This window comes from Hemitrygon akajei, chromosome 12 (assembly GCF_048418815.1).
Source record: "Hemitrygon akajei chromosome 12, sHemAka1.3, whole genome shotgun sequence".
NCBI lineage: Eukaryota > Metazoa > Chordata > Chondrichthyes > Myliobatiformes > Dasyatidae > Hemitrygon > Hemitrygon akajei.
In genome coordinates, this window is record NC_133135.1 from 89042135 (window position 1) to 89066920 (window position 24786).

The 24786-nt window shown below is 41.1% G+C and overlaps 1 protein-coding gene across 6 annotated transcripts in view; it reads right to left on the minus strand.

Annotated features, from left to right (window-relative positions):
* Positions 1–24786, minus strand: part of rasal2 (RAS protein activator like 2) — a 421164-nt gene that overhangs the window by 272140 nt on the left and 124238 nt on the right. For all 6 annotated transcript variants that reach the window (XM_073063632.1, XM_073063630.1, XM_073063629.1 and 3 more), the window contains exon 2: positions 11458–11582. In XM_073063632.1, coding sequence (XP_072919733.1) covers positions 11458–11582 — 125 coding nt within the window. The remainder of the gene's footprint in view (positions 1–11457; positions 11583–24786) is intronic.

The following is a 24786-nucleotide window of genomic DNA, read 5'->3' on the forward strand; positions in this document are numbered from 1 at the left end:
GAGAGAGGAGTGTTAAATTTTAGACGGTTAATGTCCCATCAGCAATGAAAAGGTCCAGAGCAGGGTGTCCAAGAAGAGGAAGAGGGTTGAAGACAGGAGAAGGGGTCATCAGTGCAGGGAGTAGTCCTTGCCAAAGAAATAGACTTAGAAACAGAGGCAGCCGAAGAAGAGCTCAGAATCATGGCGGGCACAGAACTCAGTGCGTAGGCGCAGTAGAACAAAAGTGAGGATCTTGCTGAGGACAGAACGTTCTGCCTCAGAGAGGGGAAGGTCTGACGGAATGGTAAAAACTTGGCATGGATGAGAGCTGGGATCGGAGGGGGGAAGAGGATTAGTGTGTCTGAGGGGAAGGGAGGTTGGTGGGGTTAGAGGAAGATGGAATCTCTGATGGCCCAAGAGCTGGCGGTGGGACATAAGAGAGACGGGATTGCGGAGTGGTGGTCAGGGAAGGGAAGATGGGGGTTCCAGCGGCAGTGCATGAAGACCTGGCCTGGACATCAAGGCCAAAGTCGGAGCTGGGGGTTGCACAATTGGCACTTTGGAGAGGAGCAGCCTGTGAAGATCTGGCTTGTTATCTGTGTACATACTTCTGACAATAAAGGTGCTTAGAACTTGTCCATGCTAACCAATTTGCCCCACCAAGCTAATCCCATTTCCCTCTAAAGCTTTTCTATTTATGTGCCCGTCCAAGTTTTTTAAAATTCATAATTGTAACCAACTCTACCACTTCTCTGGCAACTAGTTTGAAAAAGATGCTCCGCAAGTCTCTTTTAAATCTCATTTTAAGCCCACGCTCTCCAGTTTTGAACTACTCTATCCTGCTAAAACAGCATGCTACCCATCATACCATGCCTATGGTGAAGAATATTATTGCTGAACAAATAAAGCTTCTATTTTCACCCAGGAAACATCAAGCACTCCCAGGTCAATTACAGTGTAAAACTCTTTCATGTTTGGTCTCACCATTCCATAGAGCTGAGAATGCTAACTTTGTCTGAACTCGCATCCAGCTCAGTCTCAGGTTACAGGACCATGTGTTGAATGAATGCAGTTTCTCAAATAACTTTCAAACCGCCCATAATTTTACCCTGGACATGCTGCAATGTCAAATGTTTACCAACATGAACCATTCAGCATGTGCAGTTGCTCTTTCTAATTTTCAAGCTTGTCTTCAATTTTATTGCACAGAGCAATTGGCCAAGATATAGCAAAGGAACTTGGTTTTGGTGCCCCTTTGAAAGAGTGGTCGATGCATATTCTCCCTTTAGTCTGTCACCCCCAAATGATCCTCTCTACTGATTATTAATTTATGACCCTTGTTGCTGTATGTTGCACCAGAGAATAGCTTTCCTTCACCTAAAATGGTAAATCGGTTTATTATTCACATATACTGAGAAAGTATGAAAACTTTTGTTCTGCATGCCAGCCATTTATCACAGCGGGTCACTGAGGCAGTACTTGGGAAAAACAGTAACAGAATGGAGAATGAACTGTTAATGGTTCATAAACAAGATGCTTGAAATCTAAAGCAACACACACAAAATGCTGGGTGAACTCAGCAGGTCAGGCAGCATCTATGGAAATGAATAAACAATTGACGTTTTAGGTCGAGACTCTTCTCCAGGACTGGAAAGGAAGGGGGAAGATGCCAGATTTAAAAGGTGGGGGTAAGAGTAAGAGGCTAGCAGGCTGATAGGTGAAGCTAAATGAGTAGGAAAGGTCAAGGGCTGGCAAGGAAGGAATCTGGCAGGAGAGGACATTGGACCACAGGAGAAAGGGAAGTACAGGAGAGGACAGGGAAGAAGAGGGGAGGAGGAAGGAAATCTTTCTTTACTAGATGGTTGAAATTGATATTCGTGCTATCAGGTTGGAGACTACCCAGACGGAATATAAGGTGTTGTTCCTCCACTAAGGTGGCCTCAACGTGGCAAAAGAGTAGGCCGCGAACCAACATGTCAGAACAGGAAGGGGAAATGGAATTCAAATGTTTGGCCACTGGGAAGTTCTACTTGTGGCAGATGGAGCAGAGGTACTCGACAAAGCAGCCCATAAATGTAGAGGAGGCCACATTAGGAGTACTAGACAACCCTAGCAAATTCACCCTAGCTGCCTCACCTGGAAGAACTGCTTGGGACCTCGAATGGAGGTGAAGGAGGAGATAAATGGTGAACTGTTAACAGTTGCAGAGAAAGTGCAAAGCAAGCAAGACAGTAAGGCATTCTATTCCATTCAAACACGAGGAGATCTGCAGATGCTGGAAATTCAAGACAGTAAGGCATTCTATTCCATTCAAACACGAGGAGATCTGCAGATGCTGGAAATTCAAGACAGTAAGGCATTCTATTCCATTCAAACACGAGGAGATCTGCAGATGCTGGAAATTCAAGCAACACACACAAAATGCTGCTGGAACACCTCAACCCGAAACATTGACTGTACTTCTTCCTATAGATGCTGCCTGGCCTGCTGCGTTCTACCAGCATTTTGTGTGTGTTGCTATTCCATCCAAACTCATCATCTTGGAAGTCTCTAGGTCATCTCTTGAACTTCCACACTCCTGAGGGAAAAGTTTCTAACTTTTTCAATCCTTTATCAGAGCCAAAGTCCTTGATAGTCACAGATTAACAGAGCAAGCCCTTCAGCCCAATTTGCCCATGCCCACCAGGATTCCCATCTAAACTGATCCCATTTGGTAATGTATAGCACAGATCTCTTTAAACTTTTCCTGCCCATGCACCTCACCAAATGTCTTTTGGCTATTATTATTATTGTATCTGTCTCAACCACTTCCCTGACAACTCTTTCCATATAGGTACCATCCTCTGTCTGCAAATGTTGTCCCTCAGGTCCCCTTTAAATCTTTCCCCTCTCACCTTTAACCTTCTCTCTCAAGTTTTTGATTCTTTTTCCCAGGAAAAGAGACTGTGTGCATTCACACCATCAATGCCCCCTTCCCATGATTTCTACTTTTCTATAAGAATCCTCATTCTCCTATATACCAAGGAATAAAGTTCAAACCTGCCCAGCCTTTCCCTATAATTCAGCCCCTCAAGTCTCAGCAAGATTCTTCTAAATCTTTGTTGCACTCTTTCTATCTTAACAATGTCTTTCCCATAATGATCTTTAATAATATCCAGGGCAACAATTTCTGCTATCATTCCAAGGCTTGAATTCATTTCACACAATCATTATGGCAAGGAAGGCCATTCAGTCCATCAGGTCCATGCTAGTTAAAATGTAGCTACCAGAATTGCTTGTTTGGTTTATTATTGTCACATGTACCAAGATACAGTGAAAAGATTGTCTTGTATACAAGCAGTCCCCGGGTTACATACGAGTTCCATTCCTGAGTCCATATTTAAGGCGGATTTGTACGTAAGTCGGAACAAGTACATCCGGTATTATTTAGCGTCAGTTAGTCAAACGTTTGTCTTAGTATATAGTATATATTTTACCTTTCTATGCATATAAAACACTTAAGAAACGTATGTATTCCAATAATTAAACCACTGTGTTGCTTAGTAATAATTGTAGCTTTCATCGGGGCAGGGCTTTGCACATGCTCCATTATTCTCACTTTATCTGTTATCCTTTAAAATTGTTCCGATCATTGACCGACTGTAGCCTAATGCTTTTCTAATGACCGATAGCGTTTCATCTCTTTCCAAATGCTTTATTATTTCCACTTTATTTTCAACCACGATCGCTTCCCGTCAATGGAACAGAAATACTGCAAGCGGCGGGTCCCAAGCTCCACCGGCTCCCGAGGTCTGCTGGGTCCTAACAACCACTGCACTGAGACAGGCTGAATGGGACAAGTGGGGGCTGTGCTGGGTTTGGGTATTTGATCATCCACAATTTTCCGCATGGGAATTTAAACTGGAGGCGGCAGTGTTTTTTTTTACGAGTTCAAGTTGCGGGTTCGACGTCAACCCGGCACGGGAGCGGTCTGTCACTGGATCGAACTCAGAAACCGTTCTCCAGCCCGGCGCTGATCTCATTGCACCACCAGCCAACCGGAACGGGGGGGGGGGGTCAGGGTGAGTCTTACTAAGAAGATTTTAAGCCAAATACAAAGTTAAACACTCAACACAGCGTCAACAGCAACGACTTAAAATGGCGGACGGCGTTGGGATCTGACTTAAAATGGCGGACAGCATTCTCCTTCCTCAGTTCGTAAGTACGAGTCCGACATTCATAACTCGGGGACTACCTGTACTTGTTTATACAAATCAAATCGTTGCACGGTACACTGAGCTGGAATAAAATGTAAAAGCTACTGAAAAGTGTAATACAGGTAAATGCAAAGTACAATAGCATAACAAAGTGTCCATGGTACTTGATCTGACATTGAATCAATCATGTATAAAGTTCCAGAAAGATGTCTTTCATTTAATAAATTTGAATTTGAACCTGAGTAGCCCATGAAATTTGATCATCATACACTTCTTTTGCCAACAACAAGGAATTTTGTAAAAGGACATCTGTAGTGAGATGCTGAAGATGTTCTATAGGTCAGTTGTGGAGAGCGCCCTCTTCTTTGTGGTGGCGTGTTGGGGAGGAAGCATTAAGAAGAGGGACGCCTCACGTCTTAATAAGCTGGTAAGGAAGGCGGGCTCTGTCGTGGGCAAAGTACTGGAGAGTTTAACATCGGTAGCTGAGCGAAGGGCGCTGAGTAGGCTACGGTCAATTATGGATAACTCTGAACATCCTCTACATAGCACCATCCAGAGACAGAGAAGCAGTTTCAGCGACAGGTTACTATCGATGCAATGCTCCTCAGACAGGATGAAGAGGTCAATACTCCCCAACGCCATTAGGCTTTACAATTCTACCGCCAGGACTTAAGAACTTTTTAAAAGCTATTATTAATGCTTTTTTGAGATAGTGATTTAGATGCATATCATATTTTTTACTGAGTTAAGTATTGTATGTAATTAGTTTTGCTACAAGTGTATGGGACATTGGAAAAAAGTTGAATTTCCCCATGGGGATGAATAAAGTATCTATCTATCTATCTATCTAGAGCTTAGCTATACTCAAAGATCATCCTATGCATCATATATCCATTCCATGCAAGCCCTCCCAAACTGCATATTTTCAGGTTATTGAGCTCCACCTGCCATACATCTGACCTATCTATGTAAAGTCTACAACAATTCCAATTAAGATTTTTTTTTAAAATCATCAAGAAACTTCTTACACCATGAGTGAAGATTAATGGACACAAACCTCCACTTGAAGACCAACGTAAATCACCATGATAAGAGGTGCAGTAGTGGGCAGTGGCTGTTAAGTTACCAGAAGACTACAGACAAATCAATAAACCAACATGCAAGTTGTGCAAGTTAATTTCAGTTAATAACTTGGAACTTTAAAACAAAAAATCATTTGTTATAATGATAACAAAGATGGATTGTAAAACAAAAAACAACTTACTTCACTAATACCCCTTTAGGGAAGAAACTTTGCCTTCCCTGCAGCCTGGCCAATACAAGAACGAAGTCATCCATTAACTATCTACTTAAATAGACTAGAAAACTTCTCTATTTTACCCAACTGCAACATGAAAACAGGAAAAGAATGAACTACATGGACCACCAAGCATAACCCACTCACTGATTTCAGACAATGCAACATCACTACCAGGTCAGTCAACCATCCAATGTCCTTCTCACAAATATCTGTGGGAATGTTATCTAAATTGGAAAAATAGTTTCAAAGTTGAGTCGAAGTAGTTTATCTCAGTGAAGAGTGGATGTGCAGAAGATGCACAGATTCTGAATAAGCAGACCTCTCAGTAAAACTAAGATACAGTGGACTTTCTTCAGCCAGTGGGAAGTGAACCTGAGGAATTGATTGCTACAGATGGCTGTGGAGGTCAAGTCATTGGGAGCATTCAAGGTAGAGACTGATGGCTCTTAATTGGTAAGGGAGGTTAAGGATTATGAGAAGAAGATAGGAGAATGTGGTTTAAAAAAAAAGCCATTATTAAATGGTGGAGTAGATCTGATTGGCTGAATAGCTTAATTGTGCTCCTATATCTTATGGTCTTGATGTGCCAGAGTCGTCAATTACAATCCCTGGCAGATCATTCTACTAACAGGACAAATCTGCGAGAGACGGCAGTAGCAGAAGGGAGATCTCAGAACTCTGAGTTTCATGGCACCAAGTAAACTTAGACAAGGAAACCTTCTCTTGATTACACCTACCATCCTTCTTCAGTTCATGAATCATTATTGTTCCTTCACGTTGAACAACTATTCTGATGAGAAGTCAAGGACCTGAAATGTTAACCCTATTTCTCTCTCCAAGATTCTGTCTAACCTGCTGTTCTCAGTATTTTGTGTTCTTATTTCAGATTTCCAGCATCCACAGTTTCTACTTTTCCATATGAGGGATAAACCTGCAGCCCACAATATGCCAATGCAATCATCCATAAAAATTTTTGGTAATAGTGAGCCTGTAAGATACATGGGCAGACTAAATTCCATGTGCACCAAAAATATTCTCCACGCATTGTGTTGCATGGCACAATAATTACCGTAGATTCCGGACTACAGAGCGCACCTGATTAAAAACCGCAGGCTCTAATTTTAGAAAGAAAATCAATTTTGTACTTGTACAAGCTGCACCGGATTTTAAGCCGCAGGTGTCCCACGTTGTAATATGAGATATTTACACAGAAAGATATTACACGTGAGGATTTTTTAACTTTTAATTAAATCCGTATGGTAACATAAACAAATACATATTGCAAATGCTTTTTTTCGAACCGTGCCTGTAACACGGCTACTTTTAAATATACATACGTATCGGTAACACACAAATTACGTTGCGTATACTTTTTTACTGAACAGTGCATGAACAACATTCCAATATCTCCTAACGACTGGTAAAAAAAATATATACTGCAGCCTACCAGGAAAAGTTATTGATCGCCTTTAACTTAAAAGCTGCATCATATGTTTGCAGCGGGTCTAATGCGCTCGCCCCCTCCTTTCCGTTTATCGCAAACCGGTATTTTCCCCACAAGACGCGGCGAAACCGGATGTGATGTCATAGCATCCCGGGATGTAGTACAGAAAACAAATATACTTAAAACTCTTCTAACTTTAACTAGAAAATGAATTACTAAGCGAAAATATTATAAACTAAATAACTGCCATAAAGGCAGCACAATGCTTTTCTTCGAGTGTTTTCCATGTTGATGAGGGTGAGTACAAATGACTGATTTACAATAATTTAATTGTGAAAGTGCGCTTGATTTATCGTACAATTTCATTGGACCTCTGTGAACTACTCATCAATTTTATTGGTCTACTGTTACGAGGCAAAATGTTTTTGGCGGCATGAAAAAAAACCTTGCATTAGCCGCACCGTAGTAAAGGCCGTAGTGTTCATAGCTGTTCAAAGCGTGGGAAAAAAGTAGCAGCTTATAATCTGGAATCTACGGTATGTTAAATGCATTGGTATTGGTTTAACATTGCATTGGTTTACTATTGTGAGATGCGCCAAGACACAGTCAAAAGCTGGTCTTGTAACTGTTCATACAGATTTAAATCATTACACAGTGCAATGAGCTAGAACCAGGTAAAACAAAAAAGCGTAAAAGCTAAAGAGAAAGTGCAATGAAGGGAAACAATAAAGTGCAAGATCATATCGCGGTAAATTGTGAATTCCTTTTATCTAACAAGGTCCGTTCAAGAATCTGATAACAGCGGGATAGAAACTGTCCTTGAGCCTGGTGGTACATGCTTTCAGGCTTTTGTATCTTCTGCCCAAAGTGAGTAGGGTGGGGGGGAAAGAGTGAATGTCCAGGGACGGCAAGGTCTTTAATTATGCTGGCTGCTTTACTAAGGCAGCAGGAAGTATAGTATGTGTCAGAATCAGAATCAGTCCACAGCTCTCTGCAGTTTCTTGCAGTTGCTATACCAAGCCACTAAGCATCCTCATAGAATGCTTTCTACGATTCATCAATAAAAATTGGGAAGGGTCAACAATAAAATGCTGAATAGCCTCCTGAGGAAGTAGAGATGTTCATGTGCTTTCTTGGCTGTGGCATCAAAGTGGTTGGACCAAGTCCATCTATTGGTGATCTACACACTCAAGAACTTGAACTTCAACACCATTGATGTAGACAAGAGCATGTGCACTGCTCCCTTTCTGATGTCAATGATAAGCTCTCTTTGTTTTCTTGACATTGAGGGAAAGGTTATTGTTATGACACCATGTCACTTGGCTCACTATCACTTCCAGTACTCCAAATCAATGTTACTTGAGATACAGCCCACAACAGTGGTACCATCTGCAAACTTGTAGGAGTTAAGAACATAATCTCACCAGTCATGAGTGTACAGGTGTAGAGAAGAGATTAATGACACAACTTTGTGGAGCACCACTGTTTAGAATAATCGCGATAGAGGTGTTCCTTCCTATCCTTTCTGATTTACAGTCTGTTGATCACGAAGTCAAAGATCTAGTTGCAGAGGATGAAATTAACTCCCAAGATCTAGAGCTCAGTGATGAATTTGCTTTGATTAATAGTAATGAAGGTGGAACTGTAATCAATAAACACTAATCTGATGTAGGCAGCTTATTATCCAAATGCTCCAGAGATGATTGTAGTCAGGGAGCTCCTGTCTGGTGTAGACCCGTTTCTTCTGTGGCAGGCAAATTGCATTGGGTCAAGGTTGTCTGCAAAGTTAAGAGTTGAAACATACCATGACCAGCTTCTCAAAGTACTTCATGATGGTGGATGCCAGAGTCACTGGGTGTTAGTCATTAGGACACATTACCTTGGTTTTCTTGGGTGCGGGGATGATAGTGCTCTTCTTAAAAACAGCAGGAACCTCAACTTGTAGTAGGGAGAGGTTAAAAATGCCCAAAATACCTCTGCCAGCTGATCAGTACAGGGTAAAGAGACACAGCAGGGACACCATTCGGCCTGATGCTTTCCATAGGATCACTCTCCAGAGACTGATTTTACATCCATGACAGTGACTGTAGATTCAGGTGCACGGGAGATAGTCTCGTTTCATACTCATTTCCCTTCTGCTCAAAACATACAGAGAATTGTGAAGCTCATTAAGAAGGAATGTGCTGCTGTCAGCGATGCTATGCATCTTTGTTTGGTAGCCCATTATAGTATGCAAGCCCTGTCACAATTGACGGCTGGACTGGGACTCAATTTTAGACTGGTACTGTCTCTGAACATCTTTGATAGCTTTAGAGAGGATATATCTTGATTTCTTATAAAGCTCAGAATCACCTGATTTGAATGCTGCAGACCTAAACTTGATAAGAATTGATCTCCCAGTTCATCCATGGTTTCTGGTTTGGGAACACCCAGATTGTCCTCTTTGGTACAAATCCTCAACACAGTTGCTGATAAAGTCCCTGATGGTGTTGTCATACTCATCTTGGCTGGTAGCTGAGTCTTTGAACATGGACCAGTCTACTGACTCAAACAGTTGCATAGAATCTCATCTGTTTCCCCAGACCAGCATTGTATGACTTTCTGTACTAGATTCTATTTGTATGCAGGAAGTAGGAGCACAGCCTAGTGGGCCTGTTTTACCAAAATGTGGATGAAGGATGGCTTAGTAGGCATCTTTGATGGGATATACCAATGGTCAAGGGTGTTTGATCTTCTGATCGTTGAGGAGACATGCTCTTGAAGTTGTCCTGGTTAAAGTCACCGGCAATGATGAAAAGGGCCTCTGGGTATCCCTTTTTCAAAGCTCCTGACCGCAGAGTATAGATCACTGAATACAGGCTCCATGTCCATTTGAGGTGGGATGAAGACTACCATCAGGATAGCTAAAGTGAATGCTCTTGTCAAGTAGTATGGGTGACATTTCACCGTTAGTATATTCCAAACTGAGTAAGCAAGAGTTATTCAGAACTGCTATGTCTGAGCACCACGAGGAGTGCAGATTCCTCCATCTCTGATTTTGCCTGAGGATGCCATATAACTAACTAAATAAATTTTCTTTACTTAGAATAGACCTGCAGTTCATGATAAATAGACAGATCAGTACACAACCACAAGGTGTAACTACATATCATGAAACCACATGTGCTTCATTCTACCATTACATTCAAAATAAGATGATCGATTATGGGGAGGCGATCAACAGTGAGGAGTGCAGTAAAGGAATTGAATCACAGACAAATTAAACACAGTGGTCACCTGAAGCACCACAGGATGACACAAGTGGTGAACAACAAAAACAGCATGAAATGGACAGGGACTTATGTCCAATGAATTAGATCAAAACTCCAATCACATCTTAGTATAAATCGTGATGGACAATTCAACAGTTAATGAAAGGACAATCTAAGGACCTTAATGATGGCAGAACCCCCACACGTGCACTCTTGCAGGTTTAAGGAATCACAATCATATTTAGCCAGAGGGACAGAGAGGATGATCCACCTTAGCTTCCTCTAGAGATCCACAAAATCACAGAAGCCAACCTTCAGCTGTGTCCATTCACCGTACATGATATCAAGAAATGGCAAAAAGTACTGATGCAACAAAGTAAAGGAACAAAACAACATCCCAAGTATAGTACTCAAGATTTGTGGTAAAGTACTAGTCACACCTCCAGTTAGTTTTTCCAGTATAATTCCAACTCGGGCATCTACCAGACAATATCTTGAGTGTGGTGATGTAGACTTGCACTAGAGGACTAATCACATCCTCAAGACAAGTTGTTCCAACATAATTACAAAACTAGTATTTACTTGACAATGAACAAAACTGCTATTTTTCTGAGCAAACACGAGGAAATCTGCAGATGCTGGAAATTCAAACAACACACACAAAATGCAGGTGGAACACAGCAGGCCAGGCAGCATCAAGTCCTGACGAAGGGTCTCAGCCCAAAACGTCAACAGCGCTTCTCCCTATCGATGCTGCCTGACCTGCAGTGTTCCACCAGCATTTTCTGTGTGTTGTTGCTATTTTTCGAGTGATTTCAGTGTCAGATAAGATTTCCTTGGGCCAAAAAGCATGATAATCCCCAAAATCACATAAAATCTCCCCCATCTCTTTCATTTCAGCCTTCTGTTTTTTTGAAAAGGTTTTAGGAAAGCAAAGTGATCAAGGAGATCAAATGATGCGAAGTATTTCTTTTAATCCATTTAAAAATTATTTGACCATGTTCTGAAATACTCTGTCTCTATTGGGATGCGTCAAAAGCTGTAAAGTCTATTCATGCAAACCTCAGCAGCTTATGAAAGCCTGACTGAGGTACTCCCTGTACATACAAATGAGCACTAGGGAGACCAGCAAGATGGAATTGCAGGTTTTGCAGGGCTGCAGCCATCTTCTGGGTGACAAACAATTCACAGAATTGGAACAGAATGCTATCATAACCTGGGGAAGAATTGTACATAGTTGTTGGTCATTTTTGCTGATTAGTAATGCAGGCATTATGATTTTTTTACCTCTTCTTCCCTGTTCAGAAGGATCATCTGGCTGTCAGTTAGCATACAATATTTCTGATCCCAGGCTGTTTCTGCATATGGGGACTGGCCACAAGACAGTCTGTGTGTTGGAGGACCTTTCACATCTGCAAATAAAAAGACACAAAATAGATTTAATATCTTTCTCTATAAACTTCAAAAGGTGTCAAAACAAAATCTACATCTCCAGCATCAAACTTAGGGAAACTACTTCCCTTCTGTTGTTCACCAGTTGAAAGCATTTCTGTTTGAGCTTCAGAATGTCAACCTTCAACAATGCATGGACAACTCCCATGAGAATTGAGAGGAAGTCAAGTTCTATTGTTAAAGTACAAAGTAAAAGAACATTAATAGATTGAAGCAAGAGTAGGGCAATCCACCAGTTGTGTGTACATGATCATTTAGTAAGATTGTGGCTGACTTTCAGCAACAGTACCACTCCCTTATTCCAACCCTACATGTGTTCATCTCTTTTAATATCAAAAATTTTTTCTTGTGAATTGACTCATCAAGTGAGCCTTCACAACTGCCTTGGGTTGAGATGGGGGCAGCCTGCAAGTGTCACCACACATAGCAGTGCCACTGTATCATGGCCTTTCCTCTTTTCCTACAACAAACCTGCTATCCATAAAATCAATTGATGAACATTGCAGACCTCCCAAAATCATAGGGTATCCTTTGTCAAGTTGGAAAATTCGATATATAACATTCTAGAGCTTTATTATAATGGATGCAACCATACTTTTTGCACATACTGCCTTCTTAACAGCTCTAACCTCCATTTTAATTTCCAGAAATCTATTACAAGGATATGAAGATCCCTTTAAACTTCTCAACAAATGAAAACTTTTGTGAAGTTTCCACACTGAACAGGAGCCATTCATTTCCAAGCTGTTTTGTTGCGATTAGTCAAACCTCAGTTTGTGTTATTAAATCCTCAAAATCATATGCTCTGATTCTGTTCAGAAACGTCATAAGACATCTTACGGAAGGCCTTCTGAAAGTCCAAAATCAGCAAGTGGTCTGCTTGTTCCAACCTCAATAAATATCCAATAAGTTTGTAAATCACAATTGTAAATCCATATGAAGTCCACTTATTATATCACTAACTTCAATGTTTCATTGTGAGAGTGGCTGCAGTGAGGCTGAAGTGTTGTATGTGAGACGCAAATGCTGGAGTTTTGTCTTGAGAGGCTTTGTCAAGGAGGATGCACGTGGAAAGGAAAGATAAGGTGAGATCTTTTACTTTCCTCTGTAGTCCTGGTGTTCTACAGATGAATGAGAGAAATCACAGAAACCTCCATTGTCTCTGTTAGAGTGCCCAGCAGTGGCTCCTGCCTCCCTGCAACAAGCAGCTGAACTTACTCAAGAGTCATTTGCGATGCTAAGAATGACAGAAGCTTTAGTTAGACTACACAGGTGGAATGCAGAAGGCTCCACGGTAGCATAGCGGTTAGCATGATGCCATTACAGCTTGGATGTTCCGGAGCTTGGAGTTCAATTCCAGTACCATTGTAAGGAGTTTGTACGTTTTACCAATGACCATGTGGATTTCCTCTAGGTGCTCTGGTTTCCTCCCAGTTAGTAGGTTAATTGGTCTTGGAAATTGTCCTGTGGTGAGGCTAACGTTAAATAGGTGGGTTTCTGGGCAGTGTGGCTCATAAAGCTATAAGTGTTGTATCTCTAAATAATATTAAAAACATAAATGAGAACGGAATGAGCACTTTGTTGTGTTTGCATAATAGACCTTCCAACAGTCCCCAGGAATTAGAGGAACAACTATACAAGGAGATTACAGACAGCTTTCAAATAATGACTTGGTGATTTTAAGTTTTTGGTGGTGATTTTAACTTCTCTGATATTGACTGGAACTGCCATTATGCTAAAAGAAATTGTTTAAGAATGCACAGTTAAGTTTTCCTCAATCATTATGTAGATGGTCCAACTAGAGAGGGGCAAGCAATCAACCTCTCAGCACAAAATCAGCTGAGCAAATGACAGACATGTCTGTGGGGAAGCATTTGGGGACTAGTGACCATGATTTATGTTTCAAAATAGAGATGGAGAGACACAGGACTGATCACAAATTGAAGTCTAAAATTGGGAGAAGGCTAATCTGATGGCAGTATTTTGACAGGCCTTACAAAGGTTGACTGGAAAAAGTTGTCAGTGAGAAAAGGAATCTCTGACAAGTGCATGGTTTTTAAAGTGAGACAGTGTAACAGTGAAGGACAAGGGAAGCCTGGTTGAGAAATGATATTGAGGATCTGGTCAGAAAACAGGTGGTCTCTGTCAGATACAAGCAGCTAAGACCAAATCTTTATACTATCTGCCATTCTTTAATAACAACAGCTGTACTTCTTTTCCAAATGTAGTTTTTTGCTTGAAACAAAAGAGCAATCACGTAATCTCAACTCTTTAGAAGTCAACCATTACTTGGTTACCATCAGACCTTTTGATGTACCTTCTCAATCTACCATAACCAACCCATTTCCCCAAATTTTGCTTCAGTCTGACTTGAAAGACCCATTTCAAATTGAAATTTCTTTTGAACATCATTCCTAAATTTTATATTATGTAGTTCTCCAAAAGGCTCTTAACAAGCAGATTTTCAACCTATCCATTCTCACAACAGAATATTAGATCTAAAACAGATAGCACCTGCATTACTTAACTTAACATACTGATCATTAAAATTATCTCTTATACACTTATAAGAATTAATCTTCAACAGCATCACTGTTAGCTTGGTTTTCCCAGTCTACATGTAGACCAAAGTCCCATATGGTTATTGCATTACCCTTGTTACCTGCTCCTCTAATTTCCTGATACACTGTACATAACGGGAAAACAAAACCATTACTGTTTTGGGGGTCAATATACCATTTCCACAACTGTTTTTTGCCCTTGCTATGTCTTATTATCCACCCAGATTAATTCTACTTCTTAGAAATGTAGATCTTAGGTCCGTTGTCCCAAACCTTTTTTATCTATTAGTTAATACCAAACTATATGATGATTAGGATATCAAAATCATAGTCAATAATTCACACTTGTAGAAAGGAGTTATAAAATTAAGCTTCTTGAGGGAGGGGTTTAGAACAAGTTGCCAGACCTTGCAGTTTTTATTGTTTATCCATGGATTATGTGAAATACTGGCAAAATCCTCCTTTAATGTTCATTATTAATTACTTTTGCAAACATCATGTGAGCCACACTCATGAACCATTCCTTTCACCGAAAGTACCAACACAATTTTATAACAACATCAACAAAGTTCAAACCCTGCTCAATCTAGATAGGAGAGCTGAGTCTGCTACTCGTTCATTGACTATTATAATAAAAGATTATTGTGACTGAACATGTTTCCACATTCACCGCTTAAAACTCTGTGAAGATACAATGTGATACAATGCGCAGTTAAATCAACATCGGAAAGATGCACCAAAGCTAATATGCTTTTCAGTCATACTATGCCATATCATCCCCTTAAACTGGTAGTACAATGACATACTGTACCTGCAACACTATGGCCACTGGCGTCAAGCAGTTTGCAATATACTTTTCCAACACAATAAAAGTTTTTAAGAACAAATTTATAGCAGCAAGGTTAAGTGCCTCTTGACCATAGAAAGCAGCATGAAATTTCAAAGCATCTATTCAATTCACTCAATTCTCACAGTAGCACAGACTCCAAAGGTTTTGTTTTCTCCATACATTAAAATCACCATTGGCTATAGCAAAAACTACAATTTTTGTATAATGCTAGATTCTGAGAAACATTTATCTGTCACACCCACCTAGCTGCACCTATCACCTTCTAGCTTGTCCTCCTTCCCCTCCCCACACCTATTTATTCTGGTGTCCTTCCAGTCATGACGTAGGAACTCAGCCCAAAACTCAACTGTTTATTCATTACTATAGATGTTGCCTGAACTGCTGAGTTCCTCCAGCATTTGTGTGTATTGTTCTGAGAAACATGCAGGACTTTTGCCAACTTTAGCATAATAAATAATGCTTTTTTTAAAAAATGCTCAAATTATGCTTTGCATCGCTGGTCACATCTTCAGAAAATAAACTTGTGTTAAGAGCAAAAATAACAGTCTGAGTGAAATTCTAACACAAAACATCAAAGCTCACAATTAATTGATACACCTATGTTTTCTATCATTTAAATAAATCTGACAGAAAACAATAAGCACTTGACCAATGAGACCTTTATGACCTGATGTGTACCTTACTATTAAGTTACTTGCTTTCAGTGTTGAACAGATGTTCCAATAGACCTCAGAAATCCATTGAAAAGGAAGATACAGAAAGATGGAGCAGTAGTCAAAGAAAACATAGATGTAATAAGTCCAGTGTAACCTAGAATGTGCATGCTTTATTATTAATGTGTTTATCAATTCAAATGAGATCTATTAAAGGAACCCAGATTAGTCAATTTTACCAAAGATATTGACCGAAAATATAATAAATGAATAACCAGTCACAAACAGAACAAAGATTAAAGAAAATATTGAAGATCTAATCACAAAAATTGGTATTCAGACTCCAAATTTGCCACATTATAACAATAGCTCATACAAAAAGAAAATTAATTGATACTTCATGAGTTAATTGGTTCTCTAAACTGGGTGAAACAAACCAGTTCCAGCATTGCCCATCTCCTGTAGTGCTTATCAGCCTATACATTTTCTTTTGCAAGCTACACCTGTGATACTTTAGCTTGCATGGGTGCTATCCCATCAAAATATTGAGCTTAGGATTTATTAGTTTTGTATATTCATTGTGTATCAGATGTCTAAAAAGGCCAACTAGCAGGCTGTAACACCAGCACAATAACCTAATCCACTTTACCTGAAATCTCAGATGCACACGATTTTGAACAGAAGTACAACAACCTTCTTTTCAGGCCCACTCGATCCATCAGGAATTGCCAACTGCTGCATCCAATTCGTCACTATGTTGGACACTTGCAGCAGTAGAAGTCCTTATTCATTCTAAAAAGGAACAACTCTGCTGCAGAAATGAGCGCACTAACTAATGCCTTGCTCCATGTAATGCACAGCTATTAAATCAGTTTACACATCACATAAGTCTTGTTTTACAAGATTCTATATCTTCTCAGCTTAGGTGAACACATTCCCTTCTCTGCAATCAGAAATACTGCAGTACAGTTACTGGCATTGAACTGAGCAAAGCGACCACCCCCTCCTCTTTTTAAAAGCACTACATCACAGAATCGCAAGACGCCCAACTTTGTGTGTGACAGGAATGCACAAACTGCAGTCTGCAACATCCTTGCCCTGCAAATACAAGTCAAACTGTCTTCAGCCTGATAGCAACAATAAATATTCTGATCAAATACAACCCAGAAACTGCAGTACGTAATTGGCGAGTGGTGTTGACTACCAAATATGATCTTCCCATTTGTAGACACACATGTATGCACCATGCTTCTTCTCATTTTCTAATAGTAAATATGGGTAATATAATTATGCTTAGGACTTTAGTGAAGTCCTCTACTTCATAGATTTAAGCTTGGCTAAATCTGAAGTTTTGATTTTTACATTGCTTTACTTGTAATCTACCAACCCCAGTTCATAATGACAATTTCAACAGAAGTAACAACTTAATTCCTCTGATAAAGGTGATTCCTTTGGTGGTGGTGGCATGGGAAAAGGATGCAATCAATTTCTCAACAATATAAAATAATCCAAAATAGAGAAAATACTTCTTTTATCCCCCCCCCCTCTTCAAAATTAACAAATCTTTTTCCTCAAATTTCCTTTTTTCAATATTGGAGACATCCTTCTTCAAAGAACAGGGTTCCCTTCCTCTATCATTGATGCTGCCCTCACCTGCATCTCCTCTACTTCCCAGACATCCATCCCTCACATCATCTTCCAGATGCCAAAACAAAGTAGGATTTCCCTTGTCCTTACCTACTACTCCAGAGGCATCTACTTCAAACACATCATTTTCTGTATCTTCCGCCTTCTTAAGTCCACAAGACCATAAGACATAGGAGCAGTATTAGGGCCATTCAGCCCATTGAGTCTGCTCCACCATTCCATCATGGCTGATCCTGTACCCCACTCAACTCCATACACCTGCCTTCTCACCACATCCTTTGATGCCCTGGCCGATCAGGAAATGATCAACTTCCGCAGGACTTGGTCTCCATCGCAGTCTGTTGTAGAGCATTCCACAGATTTACTACTCTCTGGCTAAAGAAATTCCTCTATCTCTGTTCTAAAGGGTCACCCCTCAATCTTGAGGTTGTGGCCTCTAGTTCTGGATACCCCCACCATATGAAACATCCTCTCCACATCCACCCTATCTAGTCCTTTCAACATTCAGTAGGTTTCAATGAGATCCCCACTCATTCTCTTAAATTCCGGTGAATACAGGCCCAAAGCTGCCAAATGCTCCTCATATGCTAACCCCTTCGTTTCTGGAATCATCCTCGTGCACCTCCTCTGGACTCTCTCCATCCCTTCTGATGGCTGAAAACTGTTGATAATGCTCTTCAGTGTGGCCTGACTAGTGTCTTATAAAGGTTCAGCAATACCTCCTTGTTTTTATATTCTATTCCACTGGAAATAAATGCCAACATTGCATTTGCCTTTTTTACCTCAGACTCAACCAGTAAATTAACCTTCTGGGAGTCTTGCACGAGAATTCCTAAATCCCTCTCCTCCTCTGATGTTTGAACCTTCTCCCAATTAGATAATAGTCCACACTGTTGTTCCTTTTATCAAAATTCATTATCATACATTTCCCAACACTGTATTCCATCTCCCAACTTTTAAGCTCATTCTTCCAATTTGTCTAAATCCTGCAGCAATCACATTGCTTCCTCAGCACTACCCACCCCTCCACCTGTCTATATCATCCACAAACTTTGCCACAAAACCATCAATTCCATTATCTAAATCATTGACAAACAAGTTGAAAAACAACAATTCCACCACAGATCCCTGAGGAACACCAAAAGTCAATGACAGCCAACCAGAAAAGGCCCCTTTTATTCCCACTCGCTGCCTCCTGCCTGTCAGCTGTTCCTCTATCTATGCCAGTATCTTTCCTGTAACACCATAGGATTTTATCTTGTTAAGCAGCCTCATGTGTGGCACCTTATCAGACGTCTTGTGAAAATCCAAGTAAATGATATCCACTGCCTCTCCTTTGTCCACCCTGCTTATTACTTCCTCGAAGAATTCTAACAGATTTGTCAGGCAAGATTTCCCTTTACAGAAACCATGCTGACTTTGACTTACTTTATCATTAGTCTCCAAGTACCTCAAAACCTCATCCTTAATATAGACTCCAATACTTTCTCAACCACTAAGGTTAGACTAACTAGCCTATAATTCCACAACAGCCCTTTGCCTCTTTCACCTATCATCTCCTAACTGCTCATATCATTTCATTCCCCTTCTCCTACCCACCTACCACCCCTCTCTCACAAACAAGAGAAAATCTGGAGATACTGGAAATCCAAGCAACACACACAAAATGCTGGAGGAACTCAGCAGGCCAGACAGCATCTATGGAAAAAGGTACAGTCAATGCTTTCCGGCCGAAACCCTTCAGCAGGACTGTGCAGTTGACATTTCGGGCCAAAACATAGACTACTTTTTTACATAAATGCTGCTCGGCCTGCTGAGTTCCTCTAGCATTTTTGTGCATTTGCAATCGACCAGTCCTCCGACACCATGCCAGGATCAAGTGATTCTTGAAAGATTAAGGTTAATGCATCCGTTATCTCTTCAGCAACCTCTCTCAGGACTCTAGGATGTAGACCATCTGGCCCAGGTGACTTATCCATTTTAAGACCTTTCAGTTTGCCTGGCACTTTTTCCCTTTGTAATAGCAAAGGCACTCACTCCTGCTTCCTGACACTCACAGACCTCTGGCACACTGCTAGTGTCTTCCACAGTGAAGACAGATGCAAAGTACCCATAAGTTCATCTGCCATTTCTTTGTCCCCATTACGACCTGACCAGTGGTCCAATATCAACTCTCACCTCCCTTTTATTCTTTATATAACTGAAAACATTTTTGGTATCCTGCTTTATATTATTGACTAGTCTGCCTTCATATTTCATCTTTTCCCTTCTTGTAGCTTTTTCAGAAGCCTTTTCATGGATTTAAAAGTCAAGTCCAACTTCCCACTCACTTTTGCTACCTTATATGCCCTTTCCTTGGCTTTTATGTAGTCCTTAACTTCCTTTGTCAGCCACAGTTGCCTACCCCTGCCAATTGAGAACTTCTTCCTCTGTGGGACATGTCTATCTTGCACCTTCTGAACTACCTTCCATGGAATCCTACCACTAAACATACGTTTCCTTCTCTCCCCATCTCCGCTTTCCACAGGGATCACCCTCTCTGTGACTCACTTTTTCATTCATTCCTCTCCACTTATCTTGCTTCTGGCAGTTGGACAAGTGCTACACCTGCCCCTTCACCTCCTCCCTTACACCATTATTCAGGGTCCCAAAGAGTCCTTCCACGTGAGGCAACAGGCCCCCTGCAAGTCTACTGCATCCAGTGCTCCCGGTCTGGCCTCCTATATTTCAGTGACACCTGATTGGGTATCCACTTCATCGAGCACCTTCGCTCCATTCGCCACAAGGGGCAAGATTTCCCTATGGCCACCTATTTTATTTTTACTTGCTATTTCCATTCCAACATGTCAATCCATGACCTCCTCTACTACCACAATGAGGCCACTCTCAGGTTGGAGGACCAACACCTCATATTCCATATGGTAGCCTCCAACCTGATGGCACTAACACTGATATCTCTAAATGCCAGTAATTTCTCCCCTTTTCCTTTCTCTCTCTTTCCATTCCCCGTTCTGACACCTGTCTTACCCTTCTTTCTCTTCACATGTCTATCACCTCTCTCTGTTGCCCCTCCTCCTTCTCTTTTTCCCCATGGTCCACTCTCCCCTCCTACCAGATTCCTTCTCTTTCAGTCCTTTTCCACCTATCACCTTCCAGCTTGTACTCCTTGTCCTCTACCCAGCTGCTTAATCTGATTTATTCCCCCTTCATTTCCAGTTCTGATGAAGATCTTGGCCCAAAACATTGACTGTGTATTCCTTGCCATAGATGCTGCCTGACCTACTGAGTTCCTTCACAGGTGTGTGTGTGCGCGCGTGCGTGTGTTGCTCTGGATCTCCAGCATCTACAGAATCTTGTACTTAGGATTTGTCAAAGTAGTCACTCTAACAGTATTCAGTTTCTCTATCACAGAGACAACTGCACTGAATGCAGTTTACCAAAATGGAAGAGGTACAAATTGGTCATTATTTTATCACAGAAAACTATTTGGACCTCTGGACAATAGGAAGGGAGGAGGTAAAAGAACTAGTGTTGCATCTTTTGCACATTGGTGTAATTTATTCCACTAGAGCAGTGGTCCCCAACCATCGGGCCACAGATCAGTACCGGGCCGCAAAGCATGCGCTACCCGGCTGCGAGGAAACAATATGATTTGACGGTATGAAACGATATGAGTCAGCTGCACCTTTCCTCATTCCCTGTCACGCCCACTGTTGAACTTGAACACACACGAGGTCATTACCCATGCGAGGTCATCAGTTGGTCATTAACCTGCAACTACTCGATGAGTAAAAAAACAAATGTCACTTGAGAGTTTCTTTGGAAGAGGTGGTAAGGGACATAAAAGGCCTAACGATGAAGACAGTGCACAGACAGCTGAGGCCGAGACTGCAGAAAAAAAGAAAGCTTCCTTCAACAGAAAATGCAACGAGTAATACATAAAATATGGCTTTAATGCGACCAGTGACTCGCACGCTCCAAGCCCCCGTGTGTGATATGTGGAGACAAACTGTCTAATAAAGCAATGAAGCCCTCAAAACTGCTTCGGCACCTTGAGTCCAAGCACCCTGTACTTAAAGACAAACCCGTTGAGTTTTTTTAGCAGAAAGAACATGGGTAAGCAGGTCAGAAGCAAGTGCTAAGAGCCACCACCTCCACAAATGCTGTTGCTCTGAGAGCTTCGTACTTAGTGGTTACCTGTATTGCTAAGGCTAAGAAGCCTTTCACTGTTGGTAAAGAATTGATTCTACCTGCTGCCAAGGACATGTGCTATGGGAGAAGCTACAGCTAACAAGATGGCACAGGTTTCTCTTTTAGCTACCACAGTTTCAAGGAGAATCAATAACATAGCAGATGACATCAAAGCACATCAAACCGCTTAACAAGTCATCATGGTATGCCATACAGGTTGACACATCTACCGACGTTGACAACAAGGCAATACTGCTGGTTTATGTGCAATATATATTTCAAGACAATGTGCACGAGGATATGTTGTGTGCACTGCCACTGCCAACTAACACAACTGGGGCAGAACTATTCAAGTCTTTGAATGACTACATGTCAGGCAAACTGGACTAGTCATTCTGTGTTGGAATATGCACAGACGGGGCCGCAACTATGACTGGACGGCTGTCTGGTTTCACTTCCCGAGTCAAAGAGTGTGCCAGTCTACACACTGTTTTTAAACGTATTCCACCTGTTTTTGACACGTTCCCAACATTAGCTGGGATTTTGGGAGAGACTGAGGCTGCACCATCTTTCTCACAGCTAGTGCATGATCACCTAACTTCGCTGTCAACAGAATTCCAGTGTTACTTCCCAACCGTAAATGACCCAAGCTATTTGTGAATGTCCCTGGTGAATCATCCATGTCAGCGTGGGAAGAAGATCCACTCCTCAAGCTTGCAAATGACGGTGGGCTGAAAAGTATGTTTGACATAACGTTGGATCAAAGTCAAGTCTGAATATCCTGAGATAGCCATGAAAGCACTGAAAACGTTGCTACCATTTCCAACATTATATCTCTGCAAAGCGGAGTTTTCTGCAATGAATGCAACGAAAACTAAATTGCGGAATAGACTGGACATAAGGAACCCCCTTCTCATATCACTGTCTACCATCACCCCTCGATGGGACCGTCTTGTTGCAGGGAAACAAGCCCAGGGCTCCCACTGATTCAATGATATTGGTGTGTTGCAATGATTTTATATGTTCATACAAGGAAAATGTGCACTGTGTGTTTAATATCCAAACATTACTTAAAATGTTACGATGCTATTGACTTATAAGTGACTTATAATTGACTTATCACTATATTCATGCGAGAAAAATATGCACTGTGTGTTTAATATTAAATTCGTTAGATAAACCCTTTTAGAAATGAAATTGAGTGTATTAGCCACATAAGTGACTTATAGTTGACTTATCACCTATAGTCCGGTCGTGATTAACAACACCACCCACCCTGCCCCCCCCACCCCCCACGTCAGCCGGTCTGCAAGAATATTGTCAACATTAAACTGGTTCGCGGTGCAAACAAGGTTGATGACCCCTGATTTATTCCTTCCAGTACAGCCTCCATCCACATCAAAGTAGACTGTGCTCACCTTTCTTTGAACACCTTTGCTCCACTTATCCTTAACACCCATAATCTCCCTCTGGCCCGCCATTTTAATTCCACTTCCCATTCCTGCACAGACATGTCTGCCTACAACCTCCTCTACTGTTAAGTTAAAGCTAAATGTAGAGAGAAGATAATCTCATATTCACCCTTCATAGTCTCCAACCTATCGGCATCACCACCAATTTCTCTAACATACAATAAACATTCCTCTCTATCTCCGCCTTCCCCCGGTTTCTTTTATCCCACTGGTTCTTTTATCCCTTCTCTTTCCCCTCCCCCACCTTTCCAACCTGCCCATCACCCACACATTCCTCTTGCTGTTTCCCGATCTCCTTCCCTTTATTCCATGGTCTACAGTCCTCTCCTATCAGATTCCATTTTGTTCAGCCCTTTGCCTCTTCCACCTATCATCTCCCAGTTTCTGACATCATTCCTACTTACCCCCCCCCCACCCCCCCAACCTCCCAACCTTTTATTCTTTCTGCTCTCTTCTATTCTATTCCTGATGAAGGGTCTTGGCCTGAAACAATAACTGTTCATTTCCTATCACCCTCCATAGATTCTGCTTGACCTGCTGTGTTTCTCCAGCATTTTAGTGTGCTGTATCTCCTACAGTTGCATGGGTATGCACTGCAGGCAGACAACAAGATGTTGGACAAGATAAGCCTATAAGCATATATACTGAGGAAAAAACAGCTGCTTAAGGAGACTGGAAGGGGTTACCGCCAGGACTTAAGAACTTTTTAAAAGCTATTATTAATGCTTTTTGAGACGGTGATTTAGATGCATATCATATTTTTTTTTACTGAGTTAAGTATTGTATGTAATTAGTTTTGCTACAACAAGTGTATGGGACATTGGGAAAAAAAAGTTGAATTTCCCCATGGGGATGAATAAAGTATCTATCTATCTATCTATCATAATGATAAAGTATGTAAAAGGTTAACACGGTCAGTTCAGCAATAGCAGCCTGTTTTTCTGTAAGAAACCGCTGATGATCAACAGATGTGCTAAGTCATGCTGAACCATATTTCTTCTAGGAGTTAGACAGTATTTCAAGGTACTGTCATGCACATAGACAAGTCTGGTTCCAGCCTATCTAGTGTGGGGGGTATCTGAACATCTATATCCTGCAAGAGAAACTGCCAGTTAGTTGGTGGACTGAGCAGAAACAGTCACAGACTGTTCCTGTTTGAGCGACTAACTGAAGTGCCTCGGAGGCTTTGAATAAAGAGTTTGTAATTATGCCGTATACCGTATGAGTGATTTTATCAGGATTCAACTTCCACAATAAACTTATGGTGTCACTCCATTGAAAATGGCAGAAATTTATACATCATACCAAACCATCTATTTAAACTTAGAGTACAAGGTTGTCAATAGATGATGCCAAGATAAACATACAAAAGATACTTGAAAAAGCTACAAACAGGAAAATGCCAACAAAAATGAAAATGCAATATTCAACACAAATAAATAGGAAATTCTTCAGCATATACAAACAAGAGATGGTCACTCAGCTCATCCAAACTGCTCCATCGTTCAATAGAACACAGTTGATTTGGCTGCAATTGCAACTCCATATGCCCCTACCCTTAATAACCATTCACTCTGTTGTTTAGCATGAATCAATCTAATTCTGTCTTAAAAATATTCAAAGTCTCTGCTTCCACCAACCCTTTGAGGAAGAATTATTCAAAGATTCAGGATCCTCAAAGAGAAAAAAGATTTTACCTTGTGCATCTTAAATACATGATCCCTTAATTTTAAGCACAATAGGTCAAGAATTTCCCACAAGAGGAAGTATCATCTCCATATGCACCATGG